General features: G+C 43.6%; 1 protein-coding gene across 18 annotated transcripts in view; it reads right to left on the bottom strand.

The window, feature by feature from the left end:
- Positions 1–7,346: 7,346 nt before the first annotated feature.
- The window catches only part of timm29 (translocase of inner mitochondrial membrane 29), a 47,948-nt gene continuing 29,635 nt past the window's right edge, over positions 7,347–25,659 (bottom strand). For 3 of the 18 annotated variants that reach the window (XM_061845147.1, XM_061845166.1, XM_061845149.1), the window contains exon 3: positions 7,347–24,106. In XM_061845147.1, coding sequence (XP_061701131.1) covers positions 13,828–15,633 — 1,806 coding nt within the window. In that variant the 5' untranslated portion in view covers positions 15,634–24,106 and the 3' untranslated portion in view covers positions 7,347–13,827. The remainder of the gene's footprint in view (positions 24,107–25,659) is intronic. The other 15 variants (XM_061845164.1, XM_061845152.1, XM_061845161.1 and 12 more) reach the window with 15 other exon arrangements.

Genomic DNA, 25,659 nt, shown 5'->3' with positions numbered 1-25,659 from the left:
GAGTGTTACTTCCCGTTGTGGCGGTGACACCGAGCGATGGAGTGTCACTCACAGAAGTGTCATTGTCCATGGTCGCTTGCAGCGGAGCATCCACTGTGGGCTCTTCTGTCTCCCCACCAGGCTCAGGCTGATGCACAAGCTCAGGAGTGACTGGAGGTGCAACATCTCACTCCTGCAAATGGGGATGGTGTCTTGCCCCTTGAGCCCAGTAATAACCTTTCTCATCTGAACTTTCTGACTCATCTGATGCTTGAGGGGTTTTTGTCTCTGTTTCTCTTATTCCTCTGATGCTTCTGGGATTTTTGTCCTCCTACACTACCCTGCACAGGTTGCTCCAGTATCAAAGCATGACAAGGCATCAACATGTTGCGATGGAGAATTCTGCCCCTCCCTGTTTCTCGTTCAGGTTTTACCTCATACACTGAGCTATTTTCTCCCTTTTGTGAGACAACAAAGTGGATTTGCTCTTCCCAGTGTGAGCGCAACTTCCCAGGGCCCCCACGCTCTGACATATTTGTAACAAGAATCCTGTCACCCAGAAAAATCATCAAGCTTTCCTGCTTTTGGTCATAGTTCCTCTTTCCTCTTGCCGTAGTCCTTTTGATTGTTTTTGTTGCAATGTCATACACTTCTTTCATTTGTTCTTGCGATTTTTTTAGCATATTGTTGTTGTGACTTATATCCTTCCTCCTCATTTATCCCAAAAACTAAATTAATAGGCAAACGGGGATATCTTCCAAAAAGCAAATAGAAGGAAGAGAACCCTATGGCTTTGCTAGTTGTGCAGTTATAGGCATGTACCACTTCATTCACGTAGTCACTCCAGTTTCCCTTTTTCTCCTCATCCAAGGTCCTCAGCATTGACAACAAGGTACAATTAAATCGTTCGACTGGGTTCCCCTGTGGGTGGTAAGGAGTGGTTCTTAAGTCGGCAATGCCACTGATCTTTTGTAACCACCTGAACAAATGATCCTCAAATTCTTTGCCCTGATCGTGATGTATTTTTGCAGGAAGACCAAATTTTAAAGGAAAAATCATAACAAAATTTTGTTGCCGCAGTTTTGCCTGATTTGTTATGGGTTGGGTCGGCTCGTGCAAATTTAGTGAAGTTATCCATGATCACCAAAATATATTGATGCACTCCCGTGCTTTTTTCAAAATGAAGATAGTCTATAGAATCCATCTCAAATGGCTCTGTTGCAGGTACATGACACATGGGTGCTCTCACTCTGCACTGCAGTTTTTTGTTCTGGAAGTTACATTTACCAACTTGAGTGATGAAAAATGTAATACCCTTTTCCTAGGTCAATAAAATATGTTTCTAGCTAAGTGCAAAAGCCGTTCTACCCACAGGTGACCAATTTCACAGTGAAGGTACTTGTACACCAGTGCATTGTACTGATCAGGTTGCACAATTTGAGTGTAGGTTGCTGTTTTACGTTTCAACAGACCTGCTTGGGAAATGAAAAGTCTTTTCCATTCGTGCAACTGCTGCTTGACTTTTGGCATTTTGGTGTGAATTACTCATTTTTTTGGCTTCTCGCCCCTCTTCTTTAGTTCAATTACAGGGGATATGGTAAGAGTCTTGCAGTTGTGCTTGCAGCAGTTCATGAGGTGTTACTTGTATATGTGGCTGAGTAACTACAAGTATTTCTTGGGCAAGTGGGCTACAGCTAATAGCTGAAATCCAACCAACTTCACACTGCTGGTGGTTTTCAACTGCACTTAATATTGCACCAAGGATTTCAGGTGAACATTGCTCTGTGCACTCACTTATAAAGGAGTCCATGCTTACTGGTGTGCAGGATAGGAAGTCTGCATCAGTGTTGGATCTTCCTGGGCAATATTTCAAGGTGATGTTGAAATCGGCTAGCTATGACACCCATCGATTTCTTGTTGCATTCACTTTAGCTGTGCTTAACACATAAGTTACAGGATTGTTATCACTGTATACTGTCATGGAGGGCGCATAAAACAAATAATCTCAAAACCTCTATGTGACAGCACACTTAAGCACTAGAAACTCGAGCTTCCCTGAATGTAATCTATTTTTTTTCTGCTGGTGTCAAAGTTCATTAACCATATCCGATTACTCTGAGTTTCCTGTCCTGTCTCTGATATAATACAGCCCGAGACCCTGTTCTGAGCCATCCATGTGCAGAATGAATGGATCCTCAAACCTTGGATAAGCCATTACAGACGGGTTTGTGAATACATCAACTAAGTAGTCGAAAGCTTTCTGGTGAGTATCAGTCCATGCTATTTTCTAGTTTGGTGAAAGCTGTCCTCCTATTGCTGACTGTTTATTGGACTTCATCTTGGGACTCAAAGCTGTATCTGCAGAGACGTAACTTCTGGAGTAATCTAGGAACCCAAGAAGTTTACGCAGCTCTTTGATGTTTGTAGGTGGTTTTGTTTTCAGTGCCTGCACTGCAGCTATTTCTTTGTCCATTTTGTAGCCATCAGTTGAGATCACTTTTCCTACATAACGCACCTCATTTTTAAAAAGGTCACATTCGTCTGGTCTTAGTTTGATTCTCCAGCCTTGCTGACGTTTGAGAACTGCTTTCACATCCTCCAAATGCTGTTCAAACGTTTTGTTGAAGACTAGAACATCATCCAAGTATGGAATGCACATTTTGTCTCTGAGACCTTCCAGGCTCTGTTCTATACTACGCTGGAAAGCAGAGGGCGCATTTGTGAGGCCAAATGGAATCCTGTTCCACTCGTACAGACCCCATGGGGTTGTGGAGGCCGTGAATTTCCTGGAGTCCTCGGTGATGCTACTCTGATGGTACGCTTTGCCTTGGTCAAGCACCGTGAACCAAGCGTTGCCGCAAAGACCATCAAGTATCTCCTGAATGGGTGGTATTGGATGCCTGTCTGGGATTGTCTTTTTATTCAGCCCCCTATAGTCGATACAAAGTCTCATACTTCCATCTCTCTTCCTCACACACATGACGGAAGCCACGTATGGTAAGGTGGATTTCTGAGCAGCGTTAATCTGTCACCGGGCTGATCCCCTCAATGGCGTTAAACCCTATGATTGGCCTTTGAGCGATGTCCCTACTCACAATTATTGGAACTAATATCTCATCAGACTTCGCCACTTTTGTTTTTGGATCATAAGGACTCAGTCTAACTTCAACACACCCTTTAAATGGTATTTCTGAACCATTGGCTGCTCTCAAATTAAACATTTCATCATCACTTAGCAGGTTTCTGATTGGAAGAATTTTTGAATCAGGTAGGTTTTTGGACTTCCATGCTTCACTAATTATAGACACTTGTGCTCTTGTATCCCACAGAGCTTGAACCTTTACGTGATTGAAGTTGAACCAGACAAGACATTTTTTGCCAACCAACTGTGCAACTTGTTTGCGTTTTGTAAAAGGATTGTGTGAGTGAGAAGGTTTGACTTTTTTTTTCTTGGTTCTGCAGGTGCTTGGTAATAAAGATTGGGTTGATTTCTTGCTGCTCCCTTTTTAACATTTGTAAACTCTGGTGGTAAGTTCAAATTCAGATTTGGGTCGTTCTGGGATTTTCAGTTACAGGTGTTGGCATCTCCCACAGTCAACACGTCTGCCCATTTCCCGATGGTTTCTGTTTCTCACCTACTCTACACCCCTTCCACCAATGCATGTCACTTCCACACATAAAACAGTGACTACAATCAATCTCATCTTGCTGACATGCTACACAACACCTCTTGAGTCTTTTAGAGACATTGGCAACTTGCTTTATCAGGTGATTCTCAGTATTTTTTCTCTCATATTTGGCAGATTGTACAAGTGATGCTACTTGGCCTGTGAGCTCTCTGTTGTGTTACTTTCCTAAAATTTTGTTAAGAGGGGTTTTTCTTCAGCTGGTTTGATTGGTTTAGCTAAGGATGACGTTGTCAGAGGGTTAGTGTCCTCCTGATTTGCTTCCACTGTTCTTTGATGTGCCTTGTGACTGACCTTGTTTGTAGGTTTACTCTTCCGTGTCCACCCATTTTCATTATATTGGGAAATCTACATTTTTTGGAGCAGCAGTTCATCACTAATACTTTACTCATGTAAATACATTCTCATTCTGGCCTTACATTATCATTTGACAACCCTGTCATGAGAAACTGAAATCATTGACTATGGACCAACTCTTTGTTATATTTCATGCCAGACTGGGCACGCTCGGATGCAAACAGGACTTTTTGGTGTAGTTCAAGTACACGTACCTAAAAGTCAAGCGATGTTTCTCACGGTCCTTGCACGGCTTCTGTCAGTTGTTGGTACAGACTGTCGCATCCTTTTATGCATAATGAGATTTTAGGATTTGTCGCAGAGTGGCAAGAGTGAGATCTGTCTTTCCCTCAAGGTAACTCCATAATTTCAATCTTGCCTTCACAGAATGTATCACTGCCTCTACAATTTCAACCTCAGGATATCCCTTTCTTAAACCATTTTTAATCTGGTGTTCAAGGCTGCTGACGTTCAAATTGTCTTTGGAATTTGACTCCCACAAGTCCATTGATTCGGAAGTGTTTCTGGAACCAATTTTGGGCGGCAGCAGCAGCTGCTCAACGATTCCCTGCATCGGTGCGGGCTTTAAGAGTAAAAAGAGTAACTGTGGTGCATTGTGTTTATACAGTGGGCCCTTAATTATACTGGGTCATTTGTGACCCAATGGGTTCTCTCGGGATAATGACCTAAAAGAAAGTCAAAGGGAAAAAAAATACAAAACAAGTTGGAAGAAAAAAATTCAAAAATAATGTTAAGATATAAAAAAACTAAACAGGAAAGTGAATAATGGTTGACATCATCTAGGCAGTCAGAACAGCCTTCATAGGTAGACCTTTATGACATTGATGACCTTGATGCTTAATCGCAGTAGAAGATGAGGAGAGTGGATGACTCAGGACTGTTGTAGGCGCTGCGAACTTCATGCAGTGTGATGCGTGAACCCATGTAGCCCTTTTAGCAACCTTCACTGCAGTGTTGGTCACAAGGAAAACCTGAAAAGGGCCCACCCAGCGCTAATGCCTCCATGTTTTCTACCAGAAATTCTTTATCAGCACCAAGTCACTGGATTTGACATCATGCAAGGGTCTGTCTAAAGGTCGTGGCAGTGCTGCATGAACATGTTTCCTGACATCAGAGAGCAGGTTAGTTAAAGATGTGTAATACCTGATCATATTGTCCTCGACTGTCAGAGATGTTCCTAGAAAAACAGCTAAGACAAGCCTGAGGACTGGAGTGAGCGAACTCAAACCAACCAAGATTGTCTTTCTGAGATCGCGAGGGACAGGCAGAGAGACCCACTGCATGAGTGCTCTCCCTCAGACTGCCAAAGTGCTAGTCCCCGTCTATTCTTTTTTTTGCTTTCTCAGGTCAAAGGGTTACATGGTTACAAGCTCACACAGTGAAAATGCTGACACAGATGGCTACACCAAAAGCACATAAACACTAAGATACATGTTTCTTCAAGGCTGCAAGAGTGTCCTGATAACCCCACATGCGAAAAAGCAGGGCATTGTTTAAAGACACGTTTATGGCATTTGGGGGTATCATCTTGTGGTAGAAAGGGGATATCTCCTCCCAGTGTCGAGGAGTATCTGGTTAAGGTCAGAAGAGAAACACGGTGAGGTTAGGATGGAGACATCGCTTCCCAGGGTTGGGGAGTATCTGCTTAAGGTCAGAAGGTAAACACGCTGAGGTCAGAATGGAGACATCGCTTCCCAGTGTTCGGGAGTATCTGCTTGATGTCGGCAGGGGTGCATCGCCTCCCAGGTGTCACTGGGTCACATTCTAAGTCACGGACGCAGCTCACAAAGAGAATAGAGAGGAAATTTATTACTATTTTCTGCCTTGTGACATTGCCAATCGATATTAGCATTAGCAATATATTTTGTAAACTATCGCACAATTTGTCACTTTAACCTGCTCCCTTTGTGCAATTGTCATTGCACTGGTCTATAACGGGAACCGCAAATGGGTAAAGGGACTCTGTACAAGCTTTTACATCTTGCATGACTCTTTTTAGGAATACCCATCCATCCATTTTCTTAGACGCTTATCCTCACAAGGGTTGCGGGAGTGCTGAAGCCAACACAGCTGTCAATGGGCAGAAGGCAGGGTACACCCTGAACTGGTTGCCAGCCAATTGTAGGGCACACAGAGAAAAACAGCTGCACTCACAATCACACGTAGGGGCAATTTAGTGTCCAATAAATATTGCATGTTTTTAGGATGTGGGAGGAAACCGGAGCGCTATATATATATATATTTTTTTTTTTAAATAAATGAAGTCTTTGTTGGATTAATTGGATATAAAGTTCTCATATTTGGAAGACAACATAAAAACTGATGATCTCAAGAGGATGATGAAGACATCTCAAAGACTCACATGGACTATTTTTGTCATGGTTGTTTTGCTTGCCACATTTGCTTTGTTGTGATGTGGACTGTGCTAAGGAATAAAAAAGTGGAGATTAGAACGGGTTGGAGATTGTGAAAGAGACACATCCCATGTTCTCCTTGCGAGCCAGAAGTTTCTCTTGTATTCCTTCCTTGAGAACTTTAAATGTTCTAGGGTGCTTAAACCTGACATTATATTGGTCCTTCGAGCCAGATCCCAAGATGCCAGAGGATTCCAGCGGGTGTGTTGAATACCAGAAAGACCGTGGCCACAGCAGACTCCTTCTGAGTCTAAAGACCCTTTCTGAAAAATTTCTGAAAATTCCCTAAACACCCCGAATCCCGCGTGTGCAAGAGAAAATTGTGTGAAAGAGGTATAGCCTCAGTTGTAACTTAACATGCCACCGTGGAACGCATGAGATAGAGAAGAGAAAGTTGAGAGACAGAAAATTAAATGACGTTTCATAGAAGAGATGATAACGAGACAGGATGAATGGTAGCCCGCGAGGTATGTTCTAAAAATACCATAGGCCACAAATTGTTACTATTATTAGTGCTTTAAGTTCTGAATCTGACTTGCTTAAGTGAATTAAAATTTAAAAATACCTGGGAGTTCATTAACTACGATAAACGAAAAAAATATTTTATGTACATGTCATGAACTGACTCTGAAATTTGCCGCAACAGGTCACGTAGCCCTTCATACGATCAGTGCTCATGAAGTAGCCCTCAGCCTCAAAAAGGTTGCTGAGCCCTGAACTAACACGTCTCAACTGGAAGGATAATGGGAGGACAGGTAACATTAACATTATACACACACACAAAAAAATTACAAACATACACAAAAAAAATAAAAATAAACATTCTCCAAATTGTCCACATGAACTTTATTGAATTAAACCAAAGTGAGTTTATTAATCAAAATGTATGTTTATCATACATTTGCTGCAATGATGGGAATGCTTCTGCACGTAAAGACGCTTTACTCAGCACATATGTAGTTAACGTACATATTTGTTAGTTTACATATCGTAACTTTCCAACAACTTACAGATACATAGTCACACAAACATATTTTTGCTCCCCCCCACTCTTTGGATTTGTTACCGTTGGTAGGGACCTCCTAAATCTAATGAAAAGAGAGGTTTCAAGTAAGACTGCTTTAGAACATATTAAAGAATTGTACTTTGCAGTACTTCTTCGTTCTCCTTGAGCTCAAGCAACAGAAAACAGGTCTTCTCTCCTTATTACTTGGTATTTAACGAATGTCAAATTGGATTTACCTGATACAATCTTTAAAAAAAAGTATTGCTTGGTCATAAAAGATGCATTCTCAAAATGGATAAAACTCTTTACAACAGAGCATCCTAATGTATCGATGTCAATGGGACTCCACAATTGTGGAGCCAGGAGACTGGATCCTGGTGTGAAGCATAAAAAGGCACTGGTGTTTGCCTAGGTTGGAATATCCATTTCAGGTTTTGTTGAACACTCAACAGCTGTAAAATTAGGTTGACTTGGATTCATTTGGGAGATTCCAAAAAGGTAATTTCAGCCGAGGATCCGATTGGGGTGGTCAGCTAAAGACTGGTTAACCAGCTGGGTGGAGATTTATAGTATCCCAAGATAGCTGACACCCAGTCAAAAAATTCAAAGACACCAAACCTATAGGGACACCTTAATGAAATACCTAACCAAAAGTGATTACGTCCCATCATGGATGCTGTGGAGTGGTCACAACCATCATAACATCCTTCCTGCTTTTGAGATATCTGTGGGGTGTCAGAATGTTGTCCTGCCATGAAAAACCTATGACAATCCGAAACCTAAATGATCGACAATTGGGTTGTCATGCATGCGATGATGATCCAAATTTTAATTTATAAACATCCCATGGTCAAGTCCGACAAATAGGGGAACAAGGAGCACTGCTTATGCGCATTGGTGTTCCCCGTGGTGTTCATTGGGTGACAAAGTGGCAGCTGGATTTGAATCTAACCCTAACCACGTTGTCCTCGTGAGCCACAAGTTCCTCTTGTCTTCCTTCCTTGAGAAATCGTACTTTAAATGTCTTAGGCTGCTTAAACCTGACAGTCTTCATGACATCCGACTTTGGAATTTTGCACTCTTGGTGCTCCATACAAAACTACATCTATTCCGAGTAAGTTAATTCAAAGTGGCCCTTCTCAAATAGTGTGTCTGGCAAAAAGTCTATGCCAGGAGGGAGAGGTGGGGATTTTTTTTTTTTTTTTTTGCATGACTAGAATAAAGTGGAATTGTACATCCACTCCAGTAGTTCCTCTCATTGTCAGAGTGTGTGCAGGGAGTATTAGCAGGCGATCTGAAGTACAGTAAACAAGCCCATAAGATACATTAATTTTTTTTTAATACGGATGAAAAGAAAGGCAATGATCCATCCTTCCAGCCATTTTCTACCGCTTCTCAGGGTCAGGTCGCGGGGGAAGTAGCTTCAGCATGGATACCCAAACTTCACTTTCCCCCAGCAACTTCTTCCAGAGGGATCAAGAGGCTTTCCCAGGCCAACTGAGAAACAGTCTCTCCAGCGTGTCCTGGGCCGTCCCCGGGATCTCTTTTCGGTGGGACATGCCCGAAACACCTCACCAGGGAGGAGTCCGGGAGGGATCTGGATCAGATGCCCCAGCCACCTCATCTGACTAGTCTTAATGCGGAGGAGCAGCGGGTTGACACTGAGCCCCTTCGGATGACCGAGCTTCTCACCCAATATCTAACCCAGACACCCTGCGCAGGAAACTTATTTCGACTGCTTGTATCTGGCATCTTTTTCTTTCTGTCACGACCCATACCTAGTGCCCATCGGTAATGGTAGAAACGCAGATCGACTGGCAAATTGAGAGCTGCGCCTTTTGACTTTGCTTCCTCTTTACCACAACAGACCAATACAAAATCCACATCACTGCAGACGCTGCACTGCCTGTGGGATCGACTGCTCCATTCTTCCCTCATTTGTGAACAAGACCCCAATACACTTGAACTCCTCCACTTGGAGCAGGATCTCATCCTCAACCCGGAGAGGGCACACACCCTTTTTCTGAATGAGAACTATGGTCCCCGATTTGGAGGTGTGGATTCTCATTTCAGCCGCTTCACACTCTGCTGTGAACCACTCCAGTGAGAATTGGAGATCACAGCTTGATGAAGCCAAAAGAACCACATCATCTTCAATGCGGACCAATCTCTGACACCAGATTTATGGGGTGTTTTATTGAGAGGATCGGTGCTGGTCGGCGCTCAGGAGACAAAGATGACACTCAACAAAAGACCAACGTTCCCAAATGCTATTTAGCCTCAATAACTGGCATATTTATTTCGACCAAATGCAAGTTCTCAAAACACGGTTGACATTGCGTGAAATCAATCATATGAGCCCCTTACCTATGCCGAGAAGGTGGAGAGCCGTCACCCAGGTAGAGGTCCGTTTTGTCAACCAGCTGGGTGTTCGTACGAAACCCGCAGCAGACTCTACCTGTTTGTACTCTCTATTATACTTTTCAGTTGCGTGCGAGAGAAAGGGCGGGTGGCCTACCCGTCCCACCTGGCGCCGCAACAATTGTAGCCAATTTACATTTGACACCTAAGTGTGTCCTTCAGGCTCTGAGAAACATAACAATCAAGATATCCCACAACAATGGTCGTCTTTGAACCAGATAACAAGTGAGTGTGAAACGGTTGAGACGTCTTGACTAGAAAAACAAGTGAGATAACAGTCAAGATATCCCACATACATGTTGTCTTTGAACCAGATAAAACAAGTGAGATACAATACAATGTTGTCTTTGAACCAGATAAAACAAGTGAGATACAATACATTCGGGTATTCAACGGTTATGGGAAGCATCACTAATTAACACTCCTTTCATTCCACTCTTGAGGCTTCACATATTAGTTGATATACCCGTCAAACGTCGATGGTAACACTATTCCATTTCCAGTGTGATTCATGATGTCATGAAAGAACATGGACCATAATTCCCGCAACGTTAGGTTTCTGTGATTACATAGTGATAGCAATATTATTATAATAACCAACAGAATCAGAGGGGGCACCAAAGTCCTCCTAGCAGTGACTGACATCCCTGAAAAGATGTCCCACCAGTGATGGGCTGAGGACTGTTGTACTATTTTAGCAGCATGTTGTACCCGTCTGCTGCCTACTAATGTGGACACCATGAGCTTGGAGATGTTAGACGTATGTGACTGTATAATTTTCTGAACTTCAGTGGATTGTTCCAATGCGCATTTGAAACGCTCCAGTGAGAGGTTCCAGGGATTCTTTAGTACATCCCATTGTACTTGTGTCAGCCGATTAGACACAGAGTAATTCGTCAAACGATACGTCTGGTTTCCCCAATGCCATAGGTGCACATTATATAAGCAACCAACGAAAGGAACCGATGGTACTTGTGAATTATTTTGCATTGTTGCCACACATAGAGCATGTGGTCCGATTTGCCACATCTCCCTTCGTGGCTCCCTCGTCCAATCACAAAGTACAGCCTCTGAGTCGGTTAAACATGGATTGCTGTGTCCCTGTTGTAATGTACACGCCATTCCTCTGTGTGTTTCGTCACACATTTTCATCTCATAAGTTGTATTAGTTCCCACATCCATCCACTCTCCATCCAGATGTAGAAACCAAAATCCTGTGGCAGTAATCACCGGTAATACTTGATACTTACATATCGTTTTGACAGTAGACACATTGTACTGAGTCCAATACCCAGCATATGTACTGTTGCATTTTGTTCGCTCCGAGTGTAATTGTAACCAAAGTTTGCTACTAATATTCCAAATCCGTCTCCATTCGTGATAATTTCCCGTTGTCATTATTCTCTGGAATCGCTCTTTTTGAGCTTCCGCATGTATCATTTGCAATGCACAGGTTGTCCAATTACCTATATGTGATAGATTCTTTAACGCATCATACGTTTCATTCCATAAATTTAACTCCCACGTAAATGCCTTTTTCCAAACACCTGTGTTTTCCAATTGCCCTACCATAGCTTTTGGAAGCTATAACCCTACCTGATGTATAGCCTCCGATGCATGTTGCCCTGTGTTAGATAACATTGTTCTGGTTACTTCATTATCTGCAGCATTAGCTACACCATACAGTGTTCCCGTTCCTCCTAAGAGAGTATCATACCAAGCTCTACGTCTTCGTGTACAGTGTGGTATATCGGGGAATTTTATTTCCCAGTACACTCGGGTTTTAACCCTGGCTTGTGCCATGTGTGTACAGGTATCTAATACTGGTGCTATGTGTGTTCTTATAGCATTAGGTTTCCCAGGTAACACCCATATTATATACAAAAATGTGTTCCGTCCCGAGATTTCAGCGCTGTTAAAAAAAACAGAGTTTCTTTTACGGTAATTGTCCACCTCGTCCAGTTGTGCTCATTGCAGGTCTCGGTCGTCCTGTTGTAGTGGCACATGGAGACAACTGAAGTAACGGTTAAGTTGCATCCTTGTTCCACCACCGGAATGTCCTTTCCTCCAAGGCACCTTTTGCACTTCCACATCTGACAATTGCTGGTGACGTTTACCACGTCGCAAGTTTGGTAAACTGGACAGGTGTAGCCTCCTTGAGTACGGTCCCGGGTACTGCTTTTCCATCTTATGCGGAGCCACTGGACCTGCTCCAATTTGTCACCCTCCGTCATTGCGCAGCAGAGTTGGACCATGGCACCAAGGACAAGGATACGCGTGACCCAGCAGACGACACTGCCACCTCTTGGGCCCTCGGTCTTCCCTGGTCCGGCCATGGCGCCTCTCCGATGATGGTCTTCCAATCAGCAAATACCACCACGGCATCTGTATTACTACAAATAGTGCATACTACAAACATGTGATTAGTTCTCTCTTGTATAACATTTTGACACCGGTACATTTCCTCATTTTCAACCAATGCCCAATAGCATGCTAATAGCTGCTTTTCAAAAGGTGTGTACCTTAGGCCTGCTTCTGGGAGCTTTCTCAACCAGAATCCCAAGGGTTTACGAATCCTATCTTGCTTTTGCCACAAACTCCAGTTAGCGTACTCATTTAACGCTGACACCTGTAATTCTACCGGTCCCGATTTCATTTTTCCCAATGACACTGCTTGCTGTATCGCTTCCTTCACCATATCAAATGATCGCTGTTGTTCTTCTCCCCAACTAAAGTCCTCCTTTTTCTTAGTGCATTTGTAGAGAGGTTGAAGTATCTGTCCCAAATGAGGAATATGATTCCTCCAAAATCCAAACAACCCGATGTATTTCCTAGCATCTGCCTTGGTGTGTGGAACTGGAAAGTTAGCAATTTTAGCCTTAGCTTTTTCTGCCACTTCCCTTTCCCCTTTGTTCCAGATGATTCCTAGAAATTTCACCGTTTGGTTAATTTCCCATCTGAACCCTTTCATGTGCTGTATTAGCTGTCCTAGAACTTCCTTCACCTCTTCCCCGCTCGTTCCTTGCACTAGTATGTCATCGACATAATATGATATCATTATTTCTTTAGGAACTTTTAGCTTTTCCAGGTGCTCTGCTACCACCCGGTGGCAGATTGTGGGACTATGTAAATAACCCTGAGGTAGTCTGGTAAACGTGTATTGGCGCCCTTCCCAGGTAAACGCAAATTGATTCATCCTATCCTCAGGAATGGGAATAGTGAAAAATGTGTTAGCCAAATCTATGACCCCATACCACGTTCCGGGATAATGTTGCACTCGTTCTATAATTGTCACTGCGTCGGGCACCGCGCAAGTCAATGCAGGTGTGTGTTTATTCAATCCTCTGTCATCTACTGTCATCCTCCAAGAGTTATCTGATTTCCTGACTGGCCACAACGGATTGTTCCAGTTTGTCGTCACCGTTTTCAATACACCAGCTTCTAAATATTGTTTAATGGTCACCGAAATTTCTTCCTGTCCTCCAGGTATCCGGTATTGCTTTTGACTAACTACCTGTGTAGCTTGTGGTATCGGAAAAGGTGGCATTTTTACTTTACCCACCAATATTGCATGAATTTTTAGTGGATTTACACCGAATTCAAATCTCCCGGCTGTCAAATAAGGTGTCATTCCGGCTAATATTTCTATGCCCACTATCCACTCTAGGATAGGGGTTACAATCACAATATATGTTTTTACAGGCATATTTCCGATTTTCAAAGGTCAGTTTACATGTTTTCCATAAACCACTTTTCCTCCTAGTCCTGTTAATGGTACTAGGAGTCCTTTCATTTTCTCTGGATTTCCATAAATTATTGAGGCCTCCGCCCCGGTATCTACTAACGCTGTTACTGTTTGAACTGATTTATCCCAATAAATTTCCATCCTCACATGAGGTCTAATATCACTAGCAGACCATCGCTGAGCCGGATGTTGACGAGCTACCAGGGCTTGGCCATCATCCTATTCATCACTATGATGGCGTCGTTTATTTTTGCCTTTCTTCCCCTTTTTCCGTCGCTGCACTGCTGCTACTTGCCTCACTTCCTCCTCCTCGCTTGACGAACTCTCCTCCTCCTCCCGTGGTAAGGGAGGTGCTGTGGGAGGTGCAATAGAAGGAATGGTAGGAGGGACAATGGCAGGGGGCATTATCAACTCTTTGAGCATACTGGTTAACTCCGCCACGCCCATCGTCATTTGAGGAAAGCCTCCTCCAGAGAAACATCTAACCTGCAGTCCCTTCTGTCTGCATTTTTCAGCAAGTGCTGACGTAGGAACCCCGTCAATTTCCTCAGCTGGAACCCCTGCTTTGAATAGTGCCCTCCACATATCACTTCTGCTTCCCTCGGGTTTTCCATTTTTCGCGAAACTGTTCCGATTTTCCCTCGATTTTTCACGTGGTTCACGATCACACGGTGCACTCACGTTAGACCAGTCTCCGAGCGTTGCTAACTCCGCCAACCTACTTTTCACCATCGAGAATGTCAGGTCAGCGGCTCCCAACAAAATAGTTAATACCGCCGCTCTATAATGTGGGGGAGCATCACGTATTATCGCATCCCGGATCATTTTCGGGACCTCCCCATCTCTTATTTCTACAGAGCCATCACTCGAAATTGAGTGCCTCATACACAACCGTGTCAATCTCATCACTGCATCCCTGATGGTTGACCATTGCCCTCTCAGTTCTGGCCAATCTTGATATGATGGAAATATCAGCTGCGTGGCTGCCCCATATAACGCCGAGAGAGGGAGCCCTACATCACCGCCCATGACTCTGCAAATTCCCCGGAATTCCGCGTTTAGCTGGCTATCGGTGGAAAGCGCTGCGAACCACTGATAATCCCCAGCATCTATAATAACGGCATCAGCTCCTTCCTCTAGCAACCGAATGAGCCAAACATCGATCGGTTCGCCCGGTTTCTGACGATACTTTGTTACAATATGAGTAGTCTCTTCCTGTGTATAATCTTCTCTAGTCATAAACAATTCTGGCTCTGGCTGCGCTTGTGGGACCAGCCCCTGCACTCGCTCGCCATTTTCATCCAGAATCGGTCGACCGTCCGCCCCCATCAGATCCTGGATTCGATCCGGTATCACGCGTCGCTGCTCTTTTCGTTGCGTGATAGGGTGTATCTGCAGCCCCCTTAACGAGGGATACAACCCGGTCTGTGGTGGCAGGTCCGGTCTTACACCTCTATCATATTCATCATCAACATCATTATCATCATCATCATCCCCCCACATATCCCCGTTCCACTCCTCCGGATTCCACTGCGCTGACAGCCCAGTGGTTAATGAACGGATTTGCGCTTGTTCTATTTTACGAGGTTTCTTCTTTCGCCCTCTTCGCGCCACTCGGGAGATATGCATTACAGCTCTTTCCGTTATACTCTGCATTTTTGCCAAATGCTCCTTTAATTCTTTCACTGTAACCTCTAGCTGGATAACCTCTTGCGCCTTTTGATTTTCTGCACTTCTAACCTTATCCAACTCCAACACGCAATTTTTCCAAGCTTCCGCACACATCCACAACATCTGCTGGGTGCCTCCCAGCGGAGCACGAGCATTCACATCCACCCGCTTCAACATATCACATAATGCCAGCGGCGTGGCAGCGGGATTCACTCCTGTCCATGGTCCGGGGCGTCCCCCACGCTCCCGTAAGACAGCTTCTATCTCTCGGAAAGTGATTCCTTCCCACCCGGGCGCCACCTCCTCCTCTGGTGCCTCTTGCGCACCCTTAGTTTTCCTTCTAAAACAACGCATCCTGTTTTTATGTCCTGCGCGTAGCCTGCACGATCCTGCCGACAACGCCAAAAATGTTTTATTGAAAGGATCGGTGCTGGTCGGCGGTCAGGAGACAAAGATGACACTCAACAAAAGACCAACGTTCCCAAATGCTATTTAGCCTCAATAACTGGCATATTTATTTCGACCAAATGCAAGTTCTCAAAACACGGTTGACATTGCGTGAAATCAATCATATGAGCCCCTTACCTATGCCGAGAAGGTGGAGAGCCGTCACCCAGAGAACCCAGACTTAGCTTCCTCATGGGAAGGTGTGTTAGTGGAATTGAGGAGGTCTTCGACGAAACATCCCGAGTTGAGGTCAGCACTTCCTCATCCCCACAATACACAGTGTTGACAGTGCACTGCTTCCCCCTCCTGGGATGCTGGACAGTGGACCAGAATCTCTCAAAGCCATCTTGAAGTCGTTCTCCATGGACTCAGCAAACTCCTCCAATGTCCAGGTTTTTGCCTCAGTAACCACCAAAGTTGCATTCCGCTTGGCCAGCAGGGACCTATCAGTTGTCTTGAGATACGTTTGGGCCTGCCACGTCAGACCGCCATCTTCCCCCACCATTGAAGATCAGTTGACACCTCCGCTGCTATCTTCACCCGAGTGTCCAGGACATGCGGTCGCAAGTCCGATGACACGACCACAAAGTCAATCCTTGAACTGTGACCTAGGATGTCCTGGTGCCAGGTGCACATGTGGACACCCTTATGCCTGAACATGTTTTTTGTTATTGACACAGACTGAGCACAGAAGTCCAGTAACAGAAGGCAGAGGGAGGCTGCCCTCTCATCTACCGGGGTAAACCCCCAGCGTACAGCCCCCGAGCCGGGGGGCAATGAGTATACCCACTCGGGGTCTCTCACCATAGGCAACTCCGGAGTGGAACAGAGTCCAACCCCTCTCAAGAGGAGTGGTACCAGAGCCCAAGTGGTGCATAGAGGCGAGACCGACTATAGTCAGTTGGAACTTCTCAACCTCACGCACCAACTCGGGCTCTTTCCCTGCCAAAGAGGTGACATTCCATTCCAGGTAGTTTCCATAGCCGGGGATTGGATTGCCAAGGCTCACATCACCCCCAACCCTTATGGCCCCTCTCACAGGTGGGGAGCCCATGGGAAGTGGGACCCATCAGAATCAGCTTTATTGGTTAAGTGTGTAAAAACACACAAGGAATTTTTCTCCGGCTGTCAGTACTACCCTGGTACGACATTCAGAACAAACAACAACAAAGCAATAAGAACAAAAACAAGACATTTCTGTTGATAGGAATTATTCCTTATAATAATTTAGAACAGGTAAGAGATAAGTGTGTCAACATTCCACATTGTGTTTAGCTTGTACAGAGTACCTTTACCCATTTGCAGTTCCGTTATAGACGAGTGCAATGAAAATTGTGCAAAGGGAACAGTTTAAAGTGATGAATCGTGGGATTGGACCAGCAGGATCTGAGTGAGTGTCCTAGCATGGCTCAAGGCAGAAAAATAGTAGGTTTGCTCATAAAGAATTTGACTTAATTGCAAGAGGGAAAAAACTGATCGAATACAAGGTAGTTTTGACTTTCATTGATCCGTAGCGCCTTCCCAACAGAAGGAGCTGGAAGAGCTGGTGGCCAGGATATGGAGGCTCCGAAAGGATCCTACCTTCTCTGGACCTAGTACGTGTTGAGTGCAACTCCTCAATAGTGGGTAGAGTGATGTCAACAATCCGTTCAGCGGTTTTGATTGTCCATTGCTGTCAGAGTTTGCCCTTTTTTGTGGCAGCCCCAAACCAGACTGTGATGGAGGTACACAGTACTGATTGGATGACCGCTGTGTAGAACTGTCTCAGCAGCTCTTGTAACAGGCCGAGCTTCCTCAGAAGCCAGAAAAAGCACATCCTTTGCTGGGCTTTTTTAAGGACGGAATTGATGTTTGTCTCCCACTTCAGGTCCTCTGAGACAGTAATTCCCAAGAACTTGAAGGTCTCGACAGTTGACACAAGTCAGTTGGACAGCGTCAGGGGCAGCTTTGGTGAAGGATGCCTCCTCTCCTCTTGTAAAGTCTTTAGAGTGTTGAACGCAAGGTTGTGTTGACCACATCAAAGCTCCAGACTCACCACTTCCTGTTGATTTGCATACTCGTCGTTGTCTTTGATGAAGCCGATGGCCGTGGTGTCATCTGCGAACTTCAGGAGTTTGACTGTCAGATGCCACGAGGTGCTGTCGTTGGTGTAGAAAAAGAAGAACAGAGGAGAGAGGACTCATCCTTGGGGTGCCCCAGTGCTAATAGTATGCGTAGATGAGGTTGTCTCCCCCGGGCTCACCTGCTGAGTCCTGCCTGTCAGGAATTTGTAGACCCACTAGGAGTTGGCAGGCGAGATGATGAGCTGGAGAAGTTTGGAGGAGTTCAGGGATGATGGTGTTAAACACAGAGCTGATGTCCACGAACAGGATCCTCGTATAGGTACCCTCGCTGTTGAGATGTTCAAGGATGAAGTGAAAACCCATGTTGACAGCATCACCCGGAGACCTGTTAGCTCGATAGGCAAACTGCAGTAGGTCCAGTTGGGGACCTGTGACGCTTTTGAGGTGGTCTAGCACAAGCCGTTCAAAGGACTTCATCACCACGGACGTCAAGGCAACAGGCCTGTAGTCAATAAGACCTGAGACTGGTGCTTCTTTGGGGACTGGTATAATGGTGGAGCGTTTGAAGCAGGTTGGTACTTCACACAGTTGTAGAGACCTGTTGAAGATCTTTGTGAAGACAGGAGCAAGTTGGTCTTGCGCAGACTTCGAGGCAGGATGGGGATATAAGGTCTGGGCCCGGTGCTTGGTTGATGTTTAGTTGTTTGAAGATCTGTCTCACGTCACTTTCATGTGGTGGAGGGTTTTGTGTGTCAGAATGATCCTCGGACCCAAGTTGTCTTGGGCTTGACACCCCTGGTAGGGCCATTCATGACAAAAAGGTCCTAGGTGAGGGACCAGATAAAGTATGACTCCAAAACAACTATGACAAAGACAATGAGACAAAAGAAAGTCACCCAAAAGCGAAGACAAGGAAATATGATGAAGCGAATGTAGCAATCGGCTTTCCTGTGCAGTGGGAGACGAGGAAAGAAAAAAAATATTGGCAACGGACAACATAAAAAATAAATTAATGCGCCACTTACAGATTACACCCCAGTCATACTGATAAGCCTCTGGAATTTTTTCAGCAAAAACGTGCCGAATATTGCCCACAATCATCCCACTTTGTGAAAGTTACTTCAGTTTACCAGTGAGTATCATACAAGGTCACATACCAAATTGCTTAGTGCAGATAAACCCACAGCATAGATTTATTTTTGGTTTGTAAGCTCAAGTGTTTTATATATTGTGCTCTTAAGTTATTGTTTCTGAACTGAATTTCAAGTAATTTGATTTTATTTAATTTTATTTTTCACCATCAAAAGGTGCAATAAGTCAGTCAAAAATGTTTTTATTTCAGGCAAATTGATAAGATGTCAGGTTTACCAATTAGACATTCATTAAACTAGACAAAAAGGAAGCAAAGACACCAGTTCAAGTCTCGCGAGGAGAAAGGAGAGGAACTGTCTTGTACATTTCACCATTGCACTCTTTGATTATCCTCTCCTCAGCACCTCTAGTTTTAAGACGCCCCTTATTGACATGGATTTTACAAAAAGGAGACGGAAAGCAAAACAGTTGGAAACAAAGTGTACTTGTTTGTTCATGTGTGTGTGCATGTGTGTGAAAGATTGCTGAGTACATGTGTGGTCATCATTTCTTTAACAGGGAGCAGTTCTAATAGTTCTGATGATTAGACGTTTTTGTTCTTGTTGTCTCCTGCTCGGCGGCTGCCACGTTATCTAGAGCAGAGCAAAGCATTTCTGTATTGGAAGCAGATGTATGATGATTATATTCACAATTATTCCTACATTTACCCCTTGTTTATCCTACATTTGCTACCGCGTTTTCTAGAGCAGAACAAAGCATTCTTCATTGCAGGCAGGAAAGTAACTGAATTGGAGCAGAGCAAAGCATTTCTTCATTGCAGACAGAAGCAGTTACTTAAATCTATTTACAATTATTTCTACACTATCCTCCTTTATATCCTACATTTGCTCAAATCCTCACATCATCTAATAGATCACCCTTTCTGCTTTATTCTACATAATTACACTCAGAGGAAAATATAGCTCTAATTACTTGTAATCTTCTGGATCAGAGAACGTCTGGAAGAGAAGTCATGACGTCATCATCGTGTTCAACAATATCACTGTCATTACCCTGTTGTGCCAATAGTGGATATATTTCTGCCAGTTTTTAATTTGTTGGGGAAATATCAGTGGTTATAAATTGGTTAAGTGATGCCTTTATGCAAGGAATACAACAACATCCACACAATGCAAGAATAGCTGCAAAAAGCTGTAGAAACGAGGACACAGAACACCAAATATTTTAGATTTGCCAAACTTTTTTTTTTTTTTTCCCCCCACCACTCAGACCAGGCTGATGTGTTCATACCAGAGTGCTCCTTCATCTTGTGGCTCAGGGTGCGGAGGCCTTGAATGGCTCTTGTGAGTGACCCATCAGGAGCTGTGATATTTGGAATGAACAACACTGGTCACCAAAATTTGAGCAGTCGCCACCCTTCTCGGCCAGGAGCATGTCGACCGCTATGCGGTTGTGGAACGCCATGAGTGAGGTTGCAGCTGGTTGTTCCTTTATGGCAATAAAGCCTGCTTCCGGATAATTACCTAGTTTCTGTACATTGTAATGTATGTAGTTGATTCTGTCAAAGTTTTTATTCTGAGTTATCCATAACTAGATGGATTCCCATCCTGCAGCAATCTGGTTAGCCAAGTTATACTCATCTGGTTCGCTTGGTGGGATGCCAATTGCATCAATGTATGTCAGATCTCCATCTTTCCAAGAGGACCTTCACCTATGGGAGAAACCGAGGGGAGGTCCAAAGATGGATGCGGCCAATTGTATATCCTCTGCTTTGGAAGGAAACACAGTCACAGATAAGAGCAGTGATACCACTGTACACGTTTCTGGTGCATTTATCAGTGCGTCATACAACGTTTGACCAACACACCACCACCACCACCACCACACATCGCTGCATGGGAGCAGTGGGGAAGTTTGCAGATGGATATCATGACACCATGTTTTGTTGAGACTTCCCACCTTAACACCAGTCCTAGTAAAGCTAACACAGGAGAAATTAGCTCATGCAACATTAGTACAAAATATCCGTTTATCATTTACTGCCTTAGTTGTTGGATAAACACGATTCCATTTTTTTTTGTGGTGTTAGGAGTTGTTTTAGTCATTACCTACCGGGTACACTATGTTGGGATTTCTGATGGAATGCATTCTACATTAATAACAGCCAGTTGTTTCCTATTTGTAAAAAAACCCAAAACAAAACAATAATAATAATAGAATGTTCATCCCGCTTTTTCGGTGAAAATACTTCAACTCCCTCCATAGTATACAGAGTCTTTTTTATAGCATTCGGGTTTAGGATAGCATTAAATTGGCAAATGGTGAGAAGAAGATGGGGGTTTCTTTTAGCATAAGCCCATAGATGGAATCCCCAGCAATTAGACTCGGCCAAGGAATTAAAATGGTGCTGAACTGATTCATTAGGAGGCACACATGAAGTCCTTCCCTCGTGCCTCAGTGACTGTGGCATACTTGTTTATCAATGTTATTTGAAATGAGGTTGTGCCTCTTTATCTTATGTGTGGTAGGCATAGCTGACTGAGAAAATTATTGGTTCTGTTATGTGTTTTTGTCAGATTTACAAAAGTACCATTTGAACAAAAATATTATTACGGCTGTCAATGTTGCAGCCCAACATGCTATCATATTATTTGGCTATTTTGAAGTCATGCAGGGTTCATACTCAGTCTGACCAAAAAAATTTAAGGGCTTTTTAGGGGCATTCTTAGGGGCTGACATGAAAAATTTAGGGCTGACACGGGAAAAAATTTAGGGCCGACACGAAAAATTTAGGGCCATCGTGGGAAATCAACAGTAAGAAAAAAATACTAACCCAACGGTGCCATCAACCGTTCTTGGCTCATCAAATGTTCCAGTACCTCAGTACTTGTGACAGTGATCACCTGTCGCCCCTTATGGTAGTTCTCATTGATATGACCATTGTCAACGTCTTCACATAACAGTATACAGAAAAACAGATTCTAACTACAATTGCAACTATATACACAAATGCCTTCTACTGATGTCTGTCTCAGCACCCCTACTCTAGCTCCTTGAGCCTACCCAGTGCCTCCTCTATTTGTTGCTGCAGAGGTGCCAAAGTGGCTCTCTTGTCCATTGCTTTGTCTCTGAGTGCATTGGCCTTGGTGATAAACCTCAGATTCCTCTTTTCTTCTGCCTCCTCACACAGCCTGTCAGCCTTCTCAATAAGCGTTAATATATCAGTCTCCATTCTGGCTTTTTAGGCTTTGAGGGAGTAGAGATGAAAAGTGGGCAGCGATGCCAAATGGAGCCAGGTACAAAGTCTTCCTTTCCCCACAGTGGGAGTTTTTAGCAATGACACTGTCTGGGAACATGACTGCAAACACTTTCGAATTATTTTCACAAGATTTGTTACTGTAATGGCTGCAGATCACTTTTAAAGTCCACACGATCTCTGCCTTTACGAGTCCGTCTATGTGTATTGAACTACGTTCATAAAGCCTGACTTCTGGCTGGACAACTGTAGGTGCGCATTAGGGATCCCAACCGGTTACAAATAATAACCGTTTTTTTAAAACCGAAACAGTAATCGGACTTTCGAAATCGGTTAAAATTTCCAATCATTTCTTCCGGTTACGGTACACCACATTGCATTATTTTTTCAACATTATTTCCACTTTTTTCAAGTTTTGCTGTTAGAGTAAAGTTGAACTCAAAAGAACATTCAGTTAAATCAAAGAAACATCAAACATGGCATCGAGGAAACGCTCCAAAGTATGGGAGTAAACTTGTTTTATTGGGAGACATCAAAACACTACTCGCATAACGGGGGGAACTCTGAACTCGTCACTCCGGAAGAGCAACAATAAAAACAGTCTGTGCGGAACCCCGCGCCCCAACTCGAGGTCCTGCGGGTGAATTATGTAAACACCACTATGGTACTGTTTTTTTTGCTACAGCTGCTCAGTTAAAACCGGTTATGGAAGTAAGCTTTTTTTTGCGATCCCTACTGCGCATGCACTGCTAGTACCACTGCCTGAAGTTGATGCTTCACTATCTTATTTTAGAAACAGATTCATACCAACGCAAGATGAGAGAGTCTTTGCCAAATCAGCGTGTCTCCTGTTTTTCCGGTGCGACTCCAGCGCTTTGACGCCCATCTTTTCAAGCTGGTAACTCTGCTTGCACAGATGGCAGTAAAACATGTGCCGATCTTTTGGGTCTCGACGAACCCAGCTCCCAAACTCCTTACTTTCAACCCAAGCTTCTTGAAAAATGCACTTCCCCGTGATACAAGTTGAATCGATGAAAGAACTACGCTACGTCGTAACGAAGACAAAGTGAAATGCCTACTCACGGAAACAAACAATGGAATATCGACAAGATGGCGACTAGTTGTCAACACGGTGACTTCCGTTGACAATTTCCGGCTGATTTGGACGCCAGACGGATCACAAATTTTTTTTACATAAAAGATTAATTTATTTTTTAGGGAGAATTTTGGCGGTAGAGGTCCTCCCTTTGATTTTTTTTTTTAAATTTAAGGCCTTTTTAGGGGCTTGGCCGGTTTTCGCGGATTTTAAAGACTTTTAGGAGCCCCTAAATGCACCTTCGAAAATTTAGGGGTTTTTAGGGAGTTTTAGGGCCGCGTGCGAACCTGTCATGTCGACCAAGTCACCCCTAAATGCGTCAGGTGACTTTTAAATCTTCACGAGCTTTCAGGTATTTTCAGATACTATAAATCTGCACCCACCGTATGCTGGACTTTGCTCACCTATCCCTTTGGGTGACTCAGCTGAGATGACCTTTTACAGTGTGTGTAAGGTGTATCCATGTGTTTCTTTCTGCTATTTTGTCCATGTCATTCAGCTCTTGCTCACTCTATGCCAGTGCTTGGGTAAAACTGCATGTACAGTAGATGTTAATTCATAAACACACATAGGATGAATAGACAAATGGCAATAATAAAGTTATTAAAGCAGAGTAACTTGTTAAAAATATTTTTTTTCCATCTGATGGTGTAATGCAACGGTGTCAAACTCATTTCTCTTGCTGGCCACATTGTAGTTTGGGTTTCTCTCAGAGGTCCGTTTTGAGTGCAGGTAGTGTGGCATTGATTCCCGCTCATGATGGTGTCGATATCTGCACTGCGACTGGCTGGCGACAAGTTCGGCCTGTAGTCTGCCGCTGCCCGAAGTTAGCTGGGATAGCTCCAGCTCTCTCTCAGAATAAACGCAGAACGGCTGCGCCAGGAAAGGCATCCAGCGTAAAAAAAAAAAAATAAATAAAAAAATCAAAGAGATAGTTACTGCCACACCACCATGACAATGGCACAAAAATGGTTCTACACATCAATGCTGATAAATTTCACAATTAGTTTAGTCCTATCAATTTGATGCATGTGAAACTTCATAGTGACACACCATTAGAAAAAAGTTTCAAAGTTAATGGATACACAGAATCCCCCAACTTTTTTTTTTTTTGCATTCGTTATTAATTAATAGCACTGCTATTATCTGTGGATCTGTGCAAACAACACAATCTTTTGGACAAGTTTTTTGTAAGTAGTTATCCAATTTGTTTTTTTGGGGAGGGGACCTTGGGTGGTTCCCACAGGTACCACTCGAAGAGAAAAATGAAATTAACGGATAGCGTTCTCATCCACCACCCAACAGCAAAATTTTACTATTTAGTCGCCATTATGACAGCAGTCTCACTCCCCTGTGTAACTGGACTACAGCGGTCTTGGCAGTGGGAATGAGAACAGCTATCTTACAAGTGGCCAATAAAAACAAATTAGTCTTGAGTGTTAACAATGGTTTCAAAAGCAATAACTTTCTTACAATCGACAAATGAACTCAAGTATCCCTTTTTGCAATTTTTTAAGATGTTTGGGGTTGTTAATAACTCCTGAAAGGGACCGACTTGTGAGTTTTTTTTTCCCTTCATCATTCGTCTATCTCTGGACTCTCTAAATTGTGTGATTGGGAGTGAGGCTGTTTGTCTCCATGTGCCCTGCGATTGGCTGGCAACCAGTTCAGGGTGGACCCTGCCTCCTGCCCGTTGACAGCTGGGATAGGCTCCAGCACTCCCCGCGACCCTTGCGTGGATAAGCAGCTAAGAAAATGGAGGGAGGGATGGAAGGATGTGTACCTTGAGGAAAATGACCACATTCACATGCACACATGCACATTCCCTTGTGGATTATGTCGAGCACAGGTCAAACAAGCCCTAACAAAAACATTTTTTGCATACAAGTTAAATCCATGGATCATGTAATGCCTTTGTACCAGGACTACCACTCCCCCTGTTGAGACCTGAGACTTCCCATGGCTCAAGATTGTGAAAAGATTTTTTGGTAGAATGTGTTCTGTATCTGTACTGACATCAACCCCATTTTGTAATGTTGCACCTTTGTGGAAAACCACATATTTAGTTCTGCTGGTTAGCTTTGTTGTTGCATTTTGTTTAACACATCATCTGAAAGTATATCTTCATTTGTTGCATGGTCAGCTAATCCCATAAAGTTTTTGGCTGCGACTTTTTTTACTGTTTTATCTCTAAATCCATTTCCTAATGATACTTTGTCTGTATTTGATGTGTGTACTGCACATTTATATGGCTATTTCTTTTGGTAATTGAACTGCTATGAGCATATTTTGTATTACCTCTGCATGTGCCACAGTTTTCCCTGTAATTGTCACCATTCCTCTACTTTTCCAGTATTGTTTGTGTAGATTTTGATACAACTGTGTATACAGCAGCATCTGGTCTCAGATTGTTTAACACTGTCCAA

The sequence above is a fragment of the Syngnathoides biaculeatus genome, chromosome 16 (assembly GCF_019802595.1).
Source record: "Syngnathoides biaculeatus isolate LvHL_M chromosome 16, ASM1980259v1, whole genome shotgun sequence".
NCBI classification, from domain to species: Eukaryota; Metazoa; Chordata; class Actinopteri; order Syngnathiformes; family Syngnathidae; genus Syngnathoides; species Syngnathoides biaculeatus.
The sequence above is the reverse complement of the archived record's forward strand: the minus strand, read 5'-3'. Positions and strand labels throughout refer to the sequence as shown.